This window comes from Lichenostomus cassidix, chromosome 4, assembly GCF_008360975.1.
Source record: "Lichenostomus cassidix isolate B80296 chromosome 4, HeHo_3.0, whole genome shotgun sequence".
In the NCBI taxonomy this organism is placed as follows: Eukaryota; Metazoa; Chordata; class Aves; order Passeriformes; family Meliphagidae; genus Lichenostomus; species Lichenostomus cassidix.
This window is the reverse complement of record NC_139484.1, coordinates 48,964,539-48,985,633: the sequence shown is the minus strand read 5'-3', so window position 1 is coordinate 48,985,633 and position 21,095 is coordinate 48,964,539. Positions and strand designations below refer to the sequence as shown.

The following is a 21,095-nucleotide window of genomic DNA, read 5'->3' as shown; positions in this document are numbered from 1 at the left end:
ATACAGCTTGCTTGATTTTCTTTCTTTTTCACAGTTTCTGGCAGATATGGAGAACAACGCACTCTTTAGGGATGACATTGAATGTCAAAAACTCATTATGGAAGCAATGAAGTACCATCTGTTGCCAGAGAGACGACCTATGTTGCAAAGCCCTCGCACCAAACCTAGAAAATCTACAGTGGGCGTTTTGTTTGCCGTTGGAGGAATGGATGCAACAAAAGGTATTGACTTATGTAATTTTTAGTTGATGAGCTGTTTTGGTTCTTTTTAAAAGAAATGTTTGATAGATTTTTTTACAAGATGTTAAATCTAAAATTCAAGAATTCTGTAGTACAGGACATGAAACATCTAAACTGTATACTGTTTATTAGGTTATAAAGGCCTAAATATCTTTGATACTACTGTAAATATTCTGGAATCTAGAATTATGATTGATTTGAAATTACCAAAGGAATAGCTGATTTCTGAGTTGTGAAGTGTTTAATTGAATGAAAACTAATCTTTATTTAATTGAGTGGGCAGTAATTTGGAAGAGGAAGAAAAAGACTAAAAGGGCACTCAGGTAACCTGCACATGCTTTAAAAAAACCCCAAAAACCCAAAAATATTCTGACTAATTGTTAAATAATTCTGTCACAACTACTTGGATTATTTTTTTCATAGAAACTTCCATATTGTTTACTGGTAATTAGAAGGAATCTGGCAAGTTAGGAAAGATATGGCAGAGAAAGTTTTTTCTTTAACTTGTTTTAAAGTTGGTTTTCAGTACTTCATGCCACATACCTTCAGCTTTTTTTGTCTAATATGACCAAACAGTTGATTTCAATATATAGTTGTTTTATATTCCTAATATTTCTATTTCTAGGCTTGATTCTGGAAAGCAGTTAAAAAAACCTCTGCTTTTTGTGTTGAAAATCACCAGGAAAGTCATCCTTTATAAAGGTGCAGGTAATTGCTGAGGAAGTCAAAAAAGACTATTTGTTTACACAGACTTAAGGACATGCTGCAGGATATCATGGTGTCTTGTGGGATCAGCATATTGCTGAGATAAAAACTATCCTAATACTTCAGAGTTTTTTTTTTTCATGTATAACTTGCAAATATTGTCTTTCAGGAGCTACAAGCATTGAAAAATATGAACTTCGTACCAACACATGGACTCCAGTTGCAAACATGAATGGGCGAAGATTACAATTTGGAGTTGCAGTCTTAGATGATAAATTGTATGTTGTTGGTGGCAGAGATGGACTGAAAACATTGAATACCGTGGAGTGTTACAACCCTAGATCAAAAACTTGGAGTGTAATGCCACCTATGTCCACTCATCGTCATGGTCTTGGTATGTACAGTTCTGTAAAGGCTAAATGCATATTTTTTAAAGGTTATCTGTTTTAGGATTGATCAAAAAAACATTCAGAAATTAAGTTTAGGGGGGTGGAAATTTTGTTTTAATGCCAGCTGCTTGTTCAATGTCTTTCCTCCTTCAGATTATATTGAAGACTATATTTGGTAGCACTGGCTACCAAAAGAAATTTTTTTCTTTTTAAAGTATTTTGTGGTGCACAGTGGACTGTCACTAAGAAATTCTGATCTTTAGTCCTCTTATCCAGAAGCAATTGTTTTCCATATCTGTTTTTTAGGAGTAGCTGTATTGGAAGGTCCCATGTATGCTGTAGGAGGACATGATGGATGGAGCTACCTGAATACAGTAGAAAGATGGGATCCACAGGCTCGTCAGTGGAACTTCGTAGCTAGTATGTCAACTCCCAGGAGCACTGTTGGTGTAGCAATATTAAATGGAAAGTATGTGAAGGCGATTTCCATTTTCAAATTTAAAATCTCATGATTTTAATATAATTACAGGGCCATCCTAAATGACTACTAATTATTTCTCTTGATAGATACCAGTTGGTAGCATTAAGAGCCAAGTTTCTTCATTCACAGAAAAGATACTGTGCTGGGTCAAGCAAGCTTCTCCACAGCATTACAGCTGTATGTCAAGTGTTCTATCTCCCTCGTCATCTTACTGACCTCAGCTGGACTTGCTCCAGTATGGCAAGGTCTTTCTCATACCAAGAACCTGCTGCATTAGAATATGAAACTTGGCAGAAAATAATCCCCCTTGCATTCCAGCAGGTCCCCAGAGATCCCAGGGGCTGGGTGCAGCTGGGCCTAATTTCTGTTTATAACCAGTTCAGCGTTCTAAGTCTGGTTGCATTCAACACTTTCACAGTCACACACCCACAAACAGTGTGGTTTATTGAAGCTACAGAAATGCAGATTCAGAATTACTGTTGATGAATAAACTTACTGCTTCAGCATTAAATATACCTAAGGCTAACCACTAAGTTAGCAATTCAAGCTAAATTAACAAATCTAGTTTCTCACTTCACCCTTAATTAAGCTTAGTTTCACCTGTGTATGCACCTACACCGTTGAAGATGCAATTCTTACCAAAGAAGTGCCCCTGCTTTGGGGGTGGAGAGAGGAGCAAGCCATGTTTTGCCAGGGTCACTACAGTAATAATACCACAGTAGACAAGGCTACTGATTTACTGAGTAGTATTGCGGTTGTGGCAGAATATTTACTCTATTGTCCACAAATTTTTACTTCCTGCTTATGCGCTATCTGATGCATCTCCCTTGAGCTATTTGAATGTTGTCAGGTTAAAAAAGTTTTTCACACTTTTTTTTTTTTAATTGGAAGCCTAGTCACTGGTAAATTAGTACAGCTAAAAGACACCTGCAAAGGGTTCTGTGAGATCTGGAACAAGTCCAAGAATGAGTAGAAATGCTCACTGCCTACAGGAAGGAGGGATAAACAACCGGGAAGCAGAGTGCCTTGGCTGCCTTGGGACTGCAGTCTCAGACGCCGTAGTTAGGTCTAAAGCTTCCTAGGTATTCAGCAGAGGGTCCCAGGTGTGATGAAAAGCACCAGAATTAGAGCCTCATGTTTCCCTATTATTACAGAACATTGCCTAGACTCTTAATGGAGGCAACAACATGAGATGACTACAGCTCACAATTTAAACATGCATGCCATATTTCAGATGTGGGAGCAGTAACTTCTGCAATTTCTAGTAACATCTCTCTGTAACTTGGTATGTTTCAGAGGATTGGATCAAAACCTTCATATAGAGAAATTAATATGTCTTTCTCCATGTCCAGAATGTGAAATCACTGCATAAGTGATCAAAACTCTCTCATGTTTTGGGGGAAGGTAAAGTGGAGAGCGTCATGTAAATGTTGTGTTGTATAAAGGATTGATTTTAGTCATGAACTTTATGGATCTGTAACAGACTTTTACAGTAACCTTCAGTACATTGCTTACCTTAAAACAAGTTGTGTTACTAAACATGGGAACTTCCATAGAATTTTTTTAAGGGTATTAAAATTGTTACTGAGAACAATTAGATCAACCATATTTACAAGATGTTTGTATTTAAGTTTCTTGTCAGTGTTTTTAAAAATCAAACCATATTATTACCCAGACTGAGGACATCTTGAATAGTGCTTCATGGTAGCTGTTGTAAATTGTTCACACTATCATTATGTACAGTATCTAATGTTTATTTGATTATTTAACCATAGTTAGGCTCTGAAAGGATTTTGTTAATGTTATTTCAGGTGACCTCTCACTGGATTTTACTTCTGATGCGTTGCTTCCTTTTTAGAATGGCTTCTGTGTTCCTACTTTTCCAAATAATAGTGCTGGACATGTCTGCTGCTATGCCTAGATTGCTCATAAACTCTGTTCACAAACTCTTTATCAAATTTGATTATTTGATTAGTTTCAAAGATTCAACAGTGATTGAGTCCTCCTAAATCCATTTTTTTTCATTCATTTCAGCCCTTCCAAATAACTGAAATCCTTTGTTTGTACCAAATGCCAAAAACCTTTTTGTTAGGACTAAGCAAATTGGGCCACCTAGTGGGTGTGAGGGATTTAACATAGTGTTGTCAGTCATGAACTAAAACCCAGGCCCAGAAAAACATTTCAATGCTTAAGATGAGGCAGGGTAGAGTTCATGCATGCACAGATTTACTGAATTTATCCTTCTGACCCTGCAAGTCACATTCTGAATAATTTTTAAATTGTTAGCTATAGGCATAGGTTGGAACATAAATGCTGTGTAATATATTCAATTTTCTGTAAATTATTGTTATTATGCATTGATTGTTACAATAGGTAAAGACTGGAGCAAAATCTTACCTGAGTTTTCACAACAGAACAGTCTGTTGAAAGTTGAATGTCTCCTTCTAAACTTCCCGTTTTAACAAACTTGGAAATCCTTCATGTTTTACTAGAAATTGTCTTTATTCAGACAACTTTTTTTCTTTTTTTTTTTTTTTCTTTGTAGGCTTTATGCAGTTGGTGGTCGAGATGGAAGTTCTTGTCTTAAGTCAGTAGAATGTTTTGATCCTCATACAAACAAATGGACTCTCTGTGCCCAGATGTCAAAAAGAAGAGGTGGTGTAGGTGTAACCACCTGGAATGGGTTCTTGTATGCAATAGGTGGCCATGATGCTCCAGCATCCAACTTAACATCCAGGCTGTCAGACTGCGTAGAAAGGTAATATCCTGATGAAGGAATGTCCTGCTATGTGATTCTAATAGTGCTAGTCTATGGAGTGATTTATGGAAAGAGCTGTAAGTAGAAACCCAATAAGATAGGTGTTATTTTTACCATGAACAGAGGAAATGTATATAAAAATATGCTGTGTAGTCATACATTATTCAAAATGTTACTAGGACGGATTATTTAAAGCAAATTCTCCTTAATGCAATTCATCTAGATTATTTTTACAATCTCATTGAATGAATTATGTTTGATAACTGAAATAACTTCGAATTGAATGCTTTTAAAAATGAAGCAGATCTTCTTTCAGGCAAGAAGTCTCTATCCATATAATAACTTTCAAATTTTTATATAATGACAGTAAGGTTTCATGGATCCTTATATCTCTTATTCTTTCTTGTATCCCCTAATGACACCGGAAAACTGGCATGTAATTCTATCCTTCCTAAGTTGGTATGTCTTTAAGTAAAGTGATTAATGAATGATGGTATCACAAATTGCAGAAGCACATGTGATCCATAAAATAATTCTGAAATACAGTAAATACTTCCTAATGCACTGCATTAAATCTTCACTGGCATTTTAGGTATTTCTGAAATATGCTTTAATTCTCTCCCTGCTCCCCGCCACCAGCTGTAAAACTTTTCTTCTTCCCTGTTATCTCCCAACACTTGCCATAAGTCTTCACTGCCCATATTCTTCTTTTACTAAATCTATTAATGCCAGGAGGTATGTTTCACCCTTCACCCCCAAAAAACCCCAAACAAACAAAAAACCACAAAACAAAATAAAAAAACCACACCTCAAAAAAACCACCGCAAGAGAGCTGTGGTTTTCAAACTTTCAGAGTCCTAGTGGAACTGAAAATACAGTGTGGCCCACACCCCTTAACATGTGGAAATTGCACTGAAAAGACCCTAGAAACGTTTACAGATAGGAAGCTACTTCTTGGCAAATACCAAATTTTTAGGGCAATACAGATATCAGAAGCCCAAGAGAAGCAGTAAGTCTATGTATTTTTCTACATCAGTGTTCTCTGAAACAAAGTTACAGAACTCATAACTTCAATAAATAGGAATCATCTTGTAATGCATTTTGTCCCTGCTCTTTTAGTGAGTTGAAATTGAAGACCATCAAATTCATGGAACTAGTTTCTTAAAAAAATTAAAGAGTTAAGGAATATTAATTTAAAAAATCAGGATTTTTATAACCACATTAAGTTTCTGAATTATATTTTGTAATAAAAGTTGCTTTTCTCAGATAAATGCAAATGTTTATAAATTATAAAATAATTGGAATAGTAATTTCTAGATGCAGCTTACTAATCACCCTTTTCTATTTGCATATGTGCTTCAGGTAGTGTTTTCGTGTTACAGTTATGTTTGCATGCATTTGTGTAATACTTTGATTAGAGGACAGCAAATAAAATTGTTAGAGCTCTTTGAATCTATGTTCTTCAGTCAAAAAAAAAAAGACTAGTGTCTTTCAACACTGTTTTAAGTATGATCTTAGGATGGCCTCTTAACCAAATAATTACTTTCTTAATATAGTTCTTTAGAGCCCTTCAGAGCTCTGTAATTACATGAGTTCTGCTGTAAGCATCTGTAATCTTAAAAAAGATTGTCTCTTTCAGTCAGATTAAAATATATTCCTTGACATAAGCAGAGCATGGAGTCTCCTATGTAGTTCTCAATTTGACTTGTAAAGAATATTGATAATGTTCTAGAGCTACACTTAATGTTTTTTATTAAACCATCTGTGTTTACTGTGCTGATCCTTCTGATTTCAAAAGTGCTGTAAATTGTCTTAAGGGTTTTGCATTTCCCACAGAATTTTCTCAAACTGTTTTGAGTGTCATATTTTTGAAAATTATAATCTTAGTAATGGTAATCTTAGTACCAAACCAAATTTTACCAGCCTTTGCTTCAATAATTACCACTTAGAGCAAGCACTTGCTCCCCTGCAGTGTAGCAGCAGAACTGTCTGCAGCGTGGTGTGTTTAGACATACAAAATGTAATAAGAGCAGTTGTATATGTCTGTATTACTATATGGAAAGCAGCGCAAAGTAGATATCTGTCTAGTAGTGACTGTGTTACCCGATGACTAAAGAAAGACTTTCAAAGGGAGGGGAATTGAGGGAGGGAAAGTCTTTTGAAATTAACACCCAAATCTGTACTGTCCTGTTTTCTACCACCTGGGCAGCACCAATTCCAGTACTTTTTTTTTTGTTGTTGTTGAATATTGGTAACAGTTTTAGAGCGTAACACAAGTTATCTTTCAGGTATGATCCCAAAACTGATATGTGGACTGCTGTGGCCTCTATGAGCATTAGCAGAGATGCAGTGGGAGTGTGTCTTCTTGGTGACAAGTTGTACGCTGTTGGAGGATATGATGGTCAAACATATCTTAATACAGTGGAATCTTATGATCCCCAGACAAATGAATGGACACAGGTATAGTTTTTGATCAGACCATACACTACCATTAATATTGTTATTTCAAATATGCCATTTTTTACAAGGAGAATTCCAATACTTCCGTAAAAATAACTTTCTTACTAGTCTGTTGTCTCTCTTTTTTTCCTTTGTGTACCATCTTGAGATGATTTATCTTGAACAGACATTGGTTGATTTATCTTGAACAGACATTGGTTAATTTCTAATAAACTACCCTCTTTCTTTGGCAAGAGTATATCTATTTTCTTTGACAATTTCAGCTACTTTTAATAAAATGTATTGACATGTTCCCCAAACTGTCATAAAGAATTCTGTTTACATGACTTCCTCTTCTGAAGATAAATTATAAATGTAGATTAGTTTTAGCTCTAATGTGTCTCTCAACATTGATTCGTTCAAGGTGTTGGTCATTTTTTCTTAAATAATCCCTTCCTGAGGTGGGTGCTATATACAGTGTATGCAACTTTCAGAAAGCCTTTACCATACTGCAGCTTTAAAATGAAAATAATTCTTCAGTTCATGCTCAGAAACCATTACAGTCAGTTCAGAGCTTGGTTACTTGTATATAGCTCCAGGACTGTGTCGCTCTGTAGGAAGAGCACACACAAGGACATCCTGAGCTGACTGTCCTTTGGTATCTAATGCCATTTGAGATACCCTAAGGCATCTACATCCACAGAAGGTTGGCAGATACAGCACAGAATCTATGAAAGACCAAGGGCCTCCTAGAGTCTGGTTGCAGACCAGGATAAATGTCCACGCTCACCTGAAATAGCATCAGATACCAGTATTTAGGCAGCTGAATTCTCAACCACTTGAACATGTGATCCTGGTAATAGCCCCAAATTCTTCATTCAAAAAGAGAACTAAACTGCTGTTTACCAAAATCTCTGTGACACAAAAAGTTCAGCTGTTCATTTCCCCCCATTTCATACAGCTGGAAGTTCTTAAAACACAACTCATCAAGTAGGCTCATCAGAGCTTGGGGCCTTCACTGATACTGTTAATGATAACCCATGGCACTATGAGTCCTGCTAACAAAAATAAACAACCTGTGTACCAGAGGACAGAAACTGCTTCTCACCGGAGGAGAGAAACGGTGCTTCTCACCATTGCACCTAAATGAATCTCACATGTCTAGGTGGTGACCATCTGAATGTACCTTCGGAGCCTTAGCCTTGATCCTCTGTATCTCACTGAATGCCGTGATCCCAGTATATAGGATAGTTTCAAACCCTTCCCAGAGCAATTTGGAAATATTTGTGTACCTCCCTTCTCTTTTGTTATGTCGGGAGTCTGCCACCGCTTCATCTTCACACAACTCAGGAGAAAGTAGTGGAATTTTCTCAGGTGAATGTAGTCAGAGCCACAGAGTCCATTGTTCCTAGGGAAAAAAAAGTAGGGGAGTTGGCATAAACAAGCTTTTTGCCTTCAGGATAATCTCTGTACCACGTGCTGTGCTATTCACATACACTGCAGCACTATGAAGGTTAAAAGGGGAGGCAAAGCAGAGTGTTAGAAACTACTGTCCTCTGTTCAAGTCCAGCAGAATCTCAGCAGAAAAGTGTCTTGCCAGAAGTAACTTCTTTTGCAATTAAAGAATAAAGACTGGGAAATTTATTCTGATTTCAAGAACTCTTAACAGGATTTTCTCAAATAATCAAGTAAAAAGGAGAGGTTGCCCCCCGTAACTTTTGGTATTTTCTGTTTCTGAGAAATGCGTTATTTACCACCCTTTACTCAGTTGTCTGACTGTCTAGCTCAGGTATCCAGTTTGTACTATAACAAAGGTTTATTTTTCCTGTAATACCAAGAAATTGAAATTATCAATTAGAATTGCTTGATGTCCTTAGGGCTTACTATTGTTTCCAAAGTGCTTCACTCTGTCATATAAAATATCTTTACCTTTTCTGTGTGTTTGTATCCAATTTTGGACCAATTTGTAAGTCATGTTAACAGAACATGGGTAGTATTGTCATTCTGCTGCAGCCATATAATTAGGGGCAAAAATACTTAAAACTGACTTCATTTGTCTCACGGATGGTTTGTTTGTTTGTTTGCTTACAGGTTGCACCACTGTGCTTAGGAAGAGCTGGAGCATGTGTTGTGACTGTAAAACTCTGAATTATTTTCTCTGTGAAGGTGACATTCTCCTGCGTAGACTCAGAGGATTACTTTTTCCTCAAGCAAACTACCAGTGCACTAATAAACACCAGGCACAGGATCTCTACCACAGCAAAGTGTTTGGTCTGAAGCTGACATGGACATGTTGTTCTTACAGACCAATATTAAGCACTTTTTAAAGACTTATCTTTGTTATGCATATGTTACAAGAATTCTCCTTGTAGGAAAATCAGCTGCGACCTGCCAGTTGTCAGCAGAGGACTTCTGTTTAGGAAGCGCTAAGAAAATGAGTGAATTCACTATAATAATCAAATGTTATGGATCCAGGGCCTTGATTTCCCCAAACAGGCACAGCAATGATGCAGTAAATGGATATACTTTGATATAATTGGGTCTGTCTCTGGGTGAAAAACATTATAGGATTGGACCCCATAGATTTAATTTGCCTGTAATGAACGCATTTGGCTATAGGCATCTGAGTGACTACAGCACAGGCTGACAAACCAATGCAAACCATTGTAAATGGCAGTGTAATGCCTGCCTTGGAAATGAAGTTGTGTATTTGGTGAATCTTTTGCACTTTTGATCATCATTCCTAGCTTAGCAAACTTTTATTTAACCAAAGCCTTATTTTAAATATTGTCTTATGCTAACTGAAACCTGCTATTTAATAATTTCTGGCAGATATTTTTGACATCCAGTGTACTTTTTGGGTTTTCAAAGTTCTTATGCAAGATGCAGAACATCATACCTTTTTCTCGACTTTGGTTCTTGTATTTACTTTGCTATTTGTTTGAGTTATTGGAAGAATTCTAAAGTGTGACTAGCAATTAACCAATTTAATATTTGCACTTTGGAATTTTTGAAGCATTCCATTACGTCTAGACTAATTACATTATTACATGAGGCTTTGCACTACTATGAAAAGTATAATTTTATAAGATGAAGAAACTGTCTGTCTTTCCTGTAAGGTTATTTAAAAATGTAAAGGGCCCAGCCGTGCAAGACGCTCAACTGCCACCACTGAAGCATGTTCAGCATCTTGCGGGAGAGTGACGTGTGCCTCACAGGACTGTATCAAACTAGTTACCTTATTTAACAATTACCTGATTTTGTCAGATACTTTATAATTTGCCTTTCTCGAGCCCTATGCTGTTACACCGAATTGCTTTGAACGGTCTAAATGTTCTCGGGAGAAGCCTTTTTGTATTTGCTTTTCCGTGCCTTGTCCCTTATGTTTCCCGAGCAGCACCGCGCGTGAAAAACGGGAAGATGTGAACTCGTTGAATGTTTTGGGTTTGTTTGTTTTTTTTAAAAAGTTTGAAGTGCCCGATACCCAAAGTCCTTTGTACATTTGTAATTTTAAACGTGTGTTTTAACCCTCTCGGCGAACTATTTATTGTTTTAAAAGAAATCGGTAACACTTTGTGATGAAGCTTTGCAGTTGGAATACAGCCGATCTCAAGAGGCTTTGCTGGCGGGTGTGTGCCTTTATTCCCTCGCTCAGAGCCCGTTCCGCGTGCCTGCGATCTGAAAATTCTCATGTTCCCCTCAGAGCTGCCCGTGCCCCGCTGTGGGGCCCGCGGCCCGGGCAGAGCTCCTCCCGCTGGGGAACGGGGCCGGGCCGTGCCGCCCTCAGCCCGCCCTCAGCCCGGCCCGTCTCCGCGGTAACCGCGGCGCCGTGGGCGGGCGGCGCAGGCGCGGTGCGGGCGCTGGCAGCCCCGGGTCCGCGATGAAGGTGGGTGTGGGCGGCCGCGGGGCTCCGGGGCGCCGGGCGGGGCGGGCGGGGGTCGCGGATCCCGCCCCGTGGGACGGGCGGCGGGCGGTGGCGCTGGCGGCCTGTGCAGGGGAGGCGGGCGCGGCGGGAAGATCCGCTAGCCAACGGCGGGGGGGCCTGGCGTGCCTGCCTGCCCTCCCGTGTTTGTTTTCTTCCTCGTGGAGTGACTTCGGGTCGAAGGGATCTTAAAGGTCACCTAGTTCCAATGCCTCTGAGATGGGCAGGGACATCTTCCCCTAGCCCAGGTTGCTCAGGGCTCCGTCCAGCCTGGCCTTGTACGTTTCCAGGGATGGGGTGTCCGCAACTTCTGTGGGAAACCTGTTCCCGTGCCGCGCCACCGTCACGGCAAATACCTTCCGCTTAATAACTAATCGGAACGTACTATCTCAGTTTGAAGCCATTCGCGCTTGTTCAGTGACTGCATGCCCTTACAAATAGTCCCTCTCCATCCTTCGTGTCGGCTCCCTCCAGATACGGAAAGCCTACAATTAGGTCACGCCAAAGCCTCCACTTCTCCAGGCTCAGCTATCCCAATTCTCTCAGCCTTTCCTCGTAGATAGAGAGGTGCTCCATCCCTCAAATCATCTTGGTGGCCCTCCTCTGGACTCAGATTTTGTTAAATTTCTTTTTCAAAATCAGATGTAGTTGTCAGATGTAGTTTGTGCATGTGGTGTCTGGTGGTTTTATTTTTGCTGTTCCTGTAAGTAGAACGCAGATTAAGTGTGGAGAATGCCTCAGTTTACATTGATCCAAAAGAAGGGATAAGAACCTGTGGCAAAGACTTGAGCGAGCCTTTTGACAGGCATTTGGTGGACACCAGGTGTTGGTTTTTATCTTATGACATGTAGGGATGTAAGTCACGATAGCGAGCTGTGAAACAAACTTGTGGGCTTTATTTTACACCCAAGTTACAGAAAAATAACTGTGGGTAGTGTGAAAGGAAAAGGATGTTCACAGATTTTCTCTGTTGAAAGTCAGAATCTCTTTCTACAGTGTGTTGCTTTGAGATCTTAGCTTTTAAGACCCAGCAATTCAGAGTAACAAAACGTTTACCTGTCTCTAAAAGACAACATGTTGAGCCTTCTCTGTTACAAACTAAGGGTGCTTTCTGGTCACAGACTTTTCCATTAAATTTAGAGAACTATTAATATTGTGGACTGTGAACTAGAAGGAGAGAGTCTTATGTGATTTTTTTGTTCTTGTAACTAAGAGGCAAAAATCATAGTTTGATAAAGTACAATTTCTCAGTGCAGACACCCGGCACCAGAAAATTCAATTTTTTTCCACTCAGACAAAAATAACTTTTATGTGGAATTTTGGTACTGTGGTGCATAAGAATTACGCAGAGATTGTGTTGGGGTTGTTTTGGGGGGGAGTTTCCATCCACAGTACTCAGTTGCTAACGTGCTAGGAAGTTGTACTATTCTTATATGCTTATGATTTTAAGATGTGTAATTTCCTACTTTTTCTTCTTCCCCAGCAAGTATTCAGTCTGTGTGAAAAAGCTTGGTCTGGTTCCCCTGTGCAGTTTGCTTGGCAGAAAGCTTTAGGAAATTTTCTTGCTGTAACAGGGTAAGACTGCAACTGTTTATTGCATTTGTCTATTAAAATAACTTATAAAGAAAGGGAATTATTTTATATATTAACCTTTTTTTAGAGGTGATCGTGCTGTGAAAATTTTTGATCGTCATGGTCAGAAGAAAAATGAAATCCGCCTACCAGGGTAAGTAGTAGGATAGGTTTAAATTATTTTCTTAGTTGTTTTCTTTAAAAATGCTTCTCTTCTGGTGGAGTACTTAGACAATGTGAGAACTTTGTGGGAAGCTATACTGGTGAATATATGTGGAAGAGAAGACAAATTATGTCATTAAAATGTAAGAAAAAGACCTATCACATTAGGAAGGATCATAATGAGGTTGTATATGATATATCCATGCGTTCTTGCTACTGTTGATTTTCTAACAGTTTGTTATTATAGCTTTACCAAGGAAAGATACTCTTTTGGTTTAATGCTTATGTTTACATCAGTGGCATAAATGTGTACATTGACATTGTTGCTTTTGGTGGGGAGGATACTTCTGAAGTGAGTGCTTTTTTTCCAGCTTATCACACCTTGGTTCACATCAGAGAGTGGTATGGGAGTGTACAAACAAGATGTTTTTCAGATTAAATTTTAAAAGTTGTGTACTTTGGAAGATATATTGAACTTATTTGAAGGTAGTCAGACCATAGGAACAGACTAGATATGAACCAGGGGAAATCTCCCTGGGGAAAAATGGTGTGACATTGGGTCATCATATTGGTTTGCTCAATAAATACACTTTTATTGGGCACCATTACTACCTCATGTAATTTCATCTGTGTACTGCTCATCTTTTTTAGCACTTTAACTCCTCTTATTCATCGTGGAAATTTTTATTTTATTTCTAACTACCTGATTAGTTTTGATTAAGATAATGCCGTTAGTCACGGCAAAACTCCCACTAAATCTTTAAGACTGAAACCTCTAGTCAGGAGGATAACTTTAATTTCCAGATTGTCACATAGCCTTGCATCGTTGGTAATATGAGCCAGAATCACTTAGGTCCCTGAGAGGCTCAGAAATCCAGTTTTTGCAGTTCATGGTAGTTGCCACCTTGCACCAAACCAAGAGATGCAATTCTCATTGCCTTTACCAGACTTGTTTGTATTTCACTGACCATCACATCTTGCTGTTTGGGTAGGTGTCATTCCTAATGTGGCTGGCTGTGTCAGTCTCTTTTTCTTAGTCACATCCACGGCTCTTTCTGCGCAGTGTTTTGCACAACGTGTGATAAATGCACATTCTCCTGAGAAAAATGTCCAAAGTGAGGAAAGCTGTGTGGAATCAGAGGTGAACTATGAGAAATATAACCCCAACTCTAAATGGCCCCTAACAAACCAGAACTTTACAGGGGACTTTCATTGTCTCTTGAAAATCGAGGTGACAGTATTTCAAGTACTAGTATATAGGTAGCAGTCTCTCTTATGACCGTCCTCTCAGCCCCTGTCATTTCGATGAGATTTGAGTAAGAGTGGGGTTGCTTTAAATTAGTTTACAGATAAATCTGCAATCTGTCATGGGTTTGCAGGGCAGGGGAAAGGAAGGATAGTGACTCAGCTGCATAGTTCTGGTTGTTTATATACACTTAGAAACACATTTTAGCATCCTTAGTGATTTTTTTTTCTTTTCTTCAGTAACTGTGTTGGTATGGACTGGGATAAGGATGGAGATACTTTAGCAATAATCACAGACAAATCTAACACCATATTACTGTGGGATGCAATCACAAACAAAACAAGCCATATAGACAGTGGCATGAGGTAAGAAATGTTTTTTATTAAAGACTGGAACCAGTGTGACTTGTTGATGTGGAGGCTGTATTGCAAGATAATCTTTTTGTTGGAGTCCTCATCATATATATACACCAATTAAAGTAATATGCTACAGTTTGTTTCTAAATTATTTTTTATATGATTTGCTGGTTTTTGACTGTTTGTTGTGGATGGGTATTTTGGGGTTTATAGGATGTTTATTTCTTTCTTGAGTGTCAGCCATGCCAAAGTCTCTAGAGAGCTTCTCTTCAATGTTTCCACTTTGTGGTAGCAACAAGGATGGGTGGATTTTTTGTACATCTGCACTGGCTACTCCTTCTCCTAAGTATTTCACACCAGCTAAAGGGAACTTAAAGGTATGGGAAGTGATATCAGGAGTGCTGGGATTTTTTTTCCCCTTAGATTTATAAGGGGGCTAAAACAATATTCACAAAGCAGACTGGTTTAGGATGGAAGGAGATATCCAAGGTTCAAAGGCTTACCTTTCTGAATTTGGCTACAGACTTTAAACTCTTCTGGGGTCTCCATAACAAGCACTGGGTTAATGAATAAATTTGACTTAACAATTAGACTTTTGGCTTCTTTGACTCTATTCCACTAAACTCTTGCATTCTACATAAACATTCTTTCTGTCGGAAAGAGAGTGGGAACAACTCTGTCCTGTGTTTGTTAAGATGTAGATATATGTTATACTGTGTGAATGAACAGACCATATTGTACCATTTTCATGTGTGAGCAAATACTATGGGGAGAAGAGTAACCTGCCAGTATGCAAGCAAAAATGAATGTCGAAGATACTTAACAGAATGGAGTCTGCAGTTAATTGCAGTTCCTTCATGATCTTTTTCTCTAATACTGGAGGTAAATTACTTTCTGGAGGCAGTCTTGCTAGAACAGTATATATCAATGCAAGTCCCTAACCCTTTTTTGTCAGAGTGTTGCTGCTTAAGCAGAATAAGCACTAAGACATAAACAGTGTGATAATCAGGGTTTTCTGGTTTCCTCCCCTTTTTGAAATTAGAAAAGCATCCTCATAGGCAAACCAGATATATATATTGGAGGTCATTTCACATGTCAATATCTCAAATTTCTTTCAAATTTCCATTGCTTGCCTACAGTGAAATATAAAAAGATGGGAGGGGCTGCACTATTTAGAAAATTCTGATTTAAATTTTTTTTGCTTAAGAGGCTCTTCTTCTTTAACATGATGTGTAGTATCAGTGTAGCTTTAAACATGCATCAAAATAGGCCTTGCTGTATCTGAAACTTCAAATTAAAATAGATCTTTCTGACTTCTTTATTGACTAGAACCAGACCTACTGAGTTTTGAGTTGGCTAAATGCATAGGATTATTGAAATTCAAAAAAGGCAATATAAAAAGTGACTGGAAAATTACCAGTGATTCCATCAGGGACTCTTGATGTTTGCAGACCCATTTCCATTTGTACAAGTCACTTTACATAGCCTCATACAACTTTTTATTACTTTTACTCTCTTGTGCATGCTGAAATAATTCTGCTATTTGTAGAGAACATTTGCTTAATTTAAAAGTTCTCCTTGGTCTGTGTGACTCATAGAAATTAAAGACAAATGCAAAATGTTTCAATATGTGAGCACATGAAAGGGATCTCTACTACACAAAGTAAAATTTTTCTTTGTTTTAGGGATGCAATGTCTTTCTTGTTATGGTCTCGAGTTGGAACTTTACTTGCTGTTGGAACAGCAAAGGGAAACTTGCTCATCTATAACCGTCAGACTTCTCGCAAGATCTCTGTTCTTGGTATGAATTGGTTTGAAACTACTGTGGCACATGTGAAAGTGAAATTTTGCTAACATTCATAGTTTGCTTTTCAGTTCTCTGTATGAACATGCAGGTAAAAAATGTCCTCGTACTCAACTTGCACCTTCTGTTTTGGTGTACTCAGCAGAGTATTTTTATAGTATAGTAAGTTAAATATATATATTTACGTACCTAAGACTGCCTTGGGGGGCACTTGTGTTATCTTTCTTGCAAAGGATTTGTGTGGTTGTTCATGTTGCTAAGTTACTCTTTCTTACCTGCTTAGAGTACATATGGGCATAAAGACTAAAGATACAACACAATCCCCAGAAATGTGATGCAAAGAAATGGAAGAGCAGGGACTGTGCTGCTTCGTAGAAGGTCAAAAGACTTCCATCTGAGAGCAGAAGATTTTTTTTTTTTAAAAGGCTCTTGCTCTTACTGGTTGTTTCACATTCTGATAATCTGTTTGAGTGGTCAAATGGAGTGTATTTCCATCACAGGTTTTTTTTGTGGTTGTGTTTCATTTGTGTTGTATAGGTTTCTTTCTTTTTCAGGTAAACACACTAAGAGGATTACTTGTGGCTGTTGGAGTATTGAAAACCTCCTTGCTTTGGGTGGTGAAGACAAAATGATTACTATAAGCAATCAAGAAGGGGATACTATAAGACAGGTAGTATTTATAATGCACATTTGATTTTAAGGTGTACGTGTATACTTCTGGTTCCCAAGAAAGCTGGGACCAATGGGAGCATGTGCCTTTGAATCCCAGTGCTTTCAAGGAAAAGTGCTTTCAAGGAGGTTTTTTTTTCCAGTATATTTTATGCTAACATGTCATTAAGATCCAAACTGAGGTCATGTTTTCTCCAATCTTGGTTTTGGTACTAAATGCAGTAGCAACTTTATGTGTTTGTCCCTATGCTAAATTTTACAGGGCAGGAATAATATAATTATTTATCATCAGTACGTGCTACATTAACTGTTGATTTCTCAATCTGAATTTCTTTCTTGCAGACCTCAGTGAGCTCAGATCCCAGTGACATGCAGTTCTCAGTTATGAAGACTGATGAAAGAGTATCAACCAGGGAAAGCACAGTAAGAAGTCACTGCAGAATACTGTAGTTCAACTGAGAGTAATCTTACAGGATTATACCTGCTGTTCCATGTGACCTGCTGCCTTTTCTTCTGAGGAAATGGAGCTGAGTTCTGTAGGGAAAAGTCTTAAATCTGAGATGTGTGTTCTGATGAGCTTGCATTTAGATTTGTGAACCACTGGCTCACACCGGGGAATATCTTGAAAATCTCTTCAGTCTTGATAAAGATTTGGAATTCAGAGCCATGGGATTCTTAAGGATTATTCAAAGTCCTAAATCTCATCTTTTAGTGAAGATATAGGGCCTTACTTTGAAGTTATGCTATTCTTATGTTAATTTTTCTTTTCATCCATCGGCAGGTAAGTGCAGTGGTTGGCAAGAGGACTCTCTTCCTTTTTAATTTGAATGATCCTGATAACCCGATTGATCTGAAATTTCAGCAGCCTTATGGCAATATTGTAAACTACAAATGGTGAGCAGAACTTTCTTAACTAAGCATTCTAGTTATTGAGAAGCTGAGTATTTTCCAAGTAGTTCTGATAAATGCTGAAAACAAAATCATCTATCCCTTGCTCAGACTGGATATTTCTTGGATGTATTGTAGTGTTTTTAGTTATTCTTTTCCAAACACAAATCAGTGTTCATTTTGTAATTGTTCTACTTGATGATTCAATGGCTGTGAAACCAGTATTTTCCAACAGAATCACGGTGGGTATGCTCAGCTTTACACACTAATATGTTGCTATCCTGATAGAAGATTAAACTGAGGGCTTTATGGGTTGTTTTCTGTTTGAATGAGTAACTGATGAAAAAGCTAGGGTTGGAGTTGTGTCCTTCAGCTTGTTTGTTGGTTTGCAAAGTTCTTGTAGCCTCCTTATTGTGCAATACCATTGGTAATGTTCCTATGAAGAAAACCTAAGCTAGAAGTTTTAGCTCTGTACCAAAAAAGTAGCTGCACTGTTTCTGTATCTCTGAATCATTAGTTTGTCTTTTAATGCCTATTCAGTCAACATGGAATTGACATCCCTTTACACTACAGCTATAAAAGAACCTGAGGCCATATGCTTCTTAGTTTGTGACTATATGTAACAAGGCATAGCTGGCTTGTTACCTTTGCAATGATTTTTCATGCAGTTAAACTGATGAGGTATTGTTTGAATTAATCTTTACACACTGTCACTATTTGTGCCTTAAACTCATTATTTCTCCTTGGCACTATGAAAAGTAAACAATTTTCACAAATACAGCTTGTTGCTTTAGTACTTCCACTGTGTTTGCAGTGCCCTTAAGGGCACAGTGACTGGCACTATTGTTTTGACATGGCTTTGATGGGACCACATTGGTCATAACCTTGAATTGAAACTTGGCTGCTTCTTGTATGCTTGTTTCAATGAATATACCAGAAGTCTTTCTCCTGGCATCACTGCCGTGTGTGCAGCTGGCTGAAAATAAAGTGACATTATAAAATGCAGGAGAGAATAAAGATGACTTACGAGTCATCCGGGCACAAACGTGGTTCTGTCGTTTAAGGGCCCTTGATATTTTTCCCTTAACCTATTTTATATTATATTGTTCAACATAATATATATATAAATTCCCATTGTTTATTTTTTCTTTTATTGGGAGGCATTGACAATTACCCCAGCAGTCTGAAAGAAAATACTTTTTGCAGATTGCATTAATAGATCTCTTCTCAAAATTGTTGCTTTTTTGTAACAGGTATGGTGATGGCTACATTATGATTGGTTTTTCACAAGGGTGTTTTGTAGTCATTTCTACGCACATTCGTGAAATAGGACAAGAAGTCTTTCAAGCTCATAATCATAAGGATAATCTAAGCAGCATTGCTATATCACAGTCATTAAACAAAGCTGCATCATGTGGAGACAATTGGTGAGTCTTAGTTTTAAACATAAAGAATAGAATTCATCTCCCATAGCTGTAGCTTCTAGGCATTCAAGCTGTGCTTCCTAAGGCTTCAAGGCTCCCTAAGAAGTGAATGTAGAAAAGGTAAGATTAATTGCTCTGTGAAACTGCTGCTCTGTCTAGTGTTAGGAGGAGCTATTACTGGCAAAAATCTCTGCAATTGTAATTAACTTTAATATAATTAATTGTAAACAAAAGAGAAATAAACTTTAGTATAAATTATTCTTTTTGATCCATTGTTTTTCAGTTATGTTGCTTGGCTACAAAAATCTCCAAATTTCTTTACTAATATTTATTGATTGAGCATAAACATCTGCTTAACAATAGGAGAAAAAATAGTATAAATCTGTACTGAGTATCCTGATATCTGGTATCTTTCTCTCTGGTGTTTGGTCTTACTTGCATTCTAGACAGAAGTCTGAAAGTGTAAGCAATTAGGGGAAAAAACAATTAAAGACACTGAAGTTTTTCCGAAATGTTTTGTGCATATGATAGACTAGCTCCTCTAGCTCCTCATCTGCTCATCCCTGATTTTGTGATATATGAATTCTTCAGCAAAAGAGGAGCTGTGTCATAGTAGGAGTCAAAGTGTTCTCTCTGTTGTCAGCTCTGTGTAGGACTGACTGCTGATTTATGACACTTGGACATCAAGAGTGCTTCAACTGTGAGCAAAATATGGTGCAACATCATGCTCAAAGCTGTTGTACAATAAGGGTTATTTCTTTAAGGAGTGGTTTAACATGCACTGAGTGACATGACAGCATAAGTAAACTCTCACTCTGTCCCTTTTATATGAAGCATGACTGAAAGTATTTTTTGCATCTGTGTTTCAAGCCCTGTTTGTCCATCAGTAATACATTTTAAAACTAAAATGCTGTAACAGATCAAAAGGGAATAACAGTCTATGTTTCCCAGCCTTGAATTCTTTCAAATTGGATTTGTGCCTTTTCCTAATATTGTAATTCTCTGAACAAATATTTTTGTACTGTGATATAGTGATACACTATTTACAGTGATGGATAACAATGAGTATGTGTTGTTTTTCAGGAAGTTGAAGGCATTTTGCATTTGTGCTCTACTTTTGCTCCATTAAGCTGTCTTAATTGGATTTGGTTTCTTCCAGTTTATGATGACTGAAATTTAGATAGGTGAGAATGACTGGCTGTTTGTTTTTCTTTTAGCATTAAAATCCATGATCTGACAGATATGAGAGAAATGTATGCCATAATAAACTTGGATGATGAAAATGAAGGTATGTTAACTCTCTCTATTTGGATAGGAATTTTTACAAATTAAGGCAACTGGAATTTTGCCGGTGTCTCTGTTTACAGAGTGAAAGTACTGCTGTTGGAAAACCTGCTCAAATACAGAATTTTTCAAATACTCCTTCTTTCCCAACTTGTATTTATTTCATGACCTGTAGCAAAATGGGAGCATATTTTACCTATTCAAAGTATAGAGAAATACAGCTCTCAGACAATTTGATCAGGTAGTGTTGTGTAGTTTTGAATCTGTAATACAGTATGTTCAGATTACTGAAATAATACACTTAACTGGTTTCCACTTTCCATGATTTTTTTTTTTTTTGGTGCTTTTCAGCATCTCTTGTACTAATACATGACACTTGGTCTGTTTTCATCCTGATGTACAGGATTTGTGCCTGTGGCTTCCAGAACAGTGTTAAAAAGCTGTTTTCTTGGGTAGTGAGTTTCCACCCTTATCTCCTTATGTACTGTTTGTAAACACTTCTGTTATTGTCAAGTTGCTGGTTGGCTCCAGAAGTTTTATTTCTAAGAACTTTCCTTTTTTAAAATTTTTTTTTGTTTTTGTTTTTAAGAAATTTAGGATATTTTCAGCACAACACTTCCCCCGTCTCCCTTGTAATATTGGGATTAGTCAGATAGAATATGGTTTCTCTAATGGCATTTTCAGACACTGAGGAACAAACACCATTTCTGTGTTTAGTACTTACTAATTTGGCTATAAGGGGAATAAGATTGCATTC

General features: G+C 37.8%; 2 protein-coding genes across 8 annotated transcripts in view; both read left to right on the top strand.

Moving 5' to 3' along the window:
• The window catches only part of KLHL5 (kelch like family member 5), a 57,673-nt gene extending 47,044 nt beyond the window's left edge, over positions 1-10,629 (top strand). For all 7 annotated transcript variants that reach the window (XM_085059142.1, XM_085059140.1, XM_085059139.1 and 4 more), the window contains 6 exons: positions 35-221; positions 1,114-1,338; positions 1,640-1,802; positions 4,360-4,572; positions 6,861-7,032; positions 9,103-10,629. In XM_085059142.1, coding sequence (XP_084915268.1) covers positions 35-221; positions 1,114-1,338; positions 1,640-1,802; positions 4,360-4,572; positions 6,861-7,032; positions 9,103-9,159 — 1,017 coding nt within the window. In that variant the 3' untranslated portion in view covers positions 9,160-10,629. The remainder of the gene's footprint in view (positions 1-34; positions 222-1,113; positions 1,339-1,639; positions 1,803-4,359; positions 4,573-6,860; positions 7,033-9,102) is intronic.
• Positions 10,630-10,742: 113 nt separating this feature from the next.
• The window catches only part of WDR19 (WD repeat domain 19), a 39,894-nt gene continuing 29,541 nt past the window's right edge, over positions 10,743-21,095 (top strand). Inside the window, exons 1-10 of the mRNA XM_085059131.1 lie at positions 10,743-10,897; positions 12,417-12,508; positions 12,594-12,659; positions 14,153-14,278; positions 15,955-16,070; positions 16,628-16,743; positions 17,085-17,165; positions 17,524-17,636; positions 18,884-19,057; positions 20,272-20,342. Of these exons, the coding sequence (XP_084915257.1) occupies positions 10,892-10,897; positions 12,417-12,508; positions 12,594-12,659; positions 14,153-14,278; positions 15,955-16,070; positions 16,628-16,743; positions 17,085-17,165; positions 17,524-17,636; positions 18,884-19,057; positions 20,272-20,342 (961 nt within the window). The 5' untranslated portion in view covers positions 10,743-10,891. The remainder of the gene's footprint in view (positions 10,898-12,416; positions 12,509-12,593; positions 12,660-14,152; positions 14,279-15,954; positions 16,071-16,627; positions 16,744-17,084; positions 17,166-17,523; positions 17,637-18,883; positions 19,058-20,271; positions 20,343-21,095) is intronic.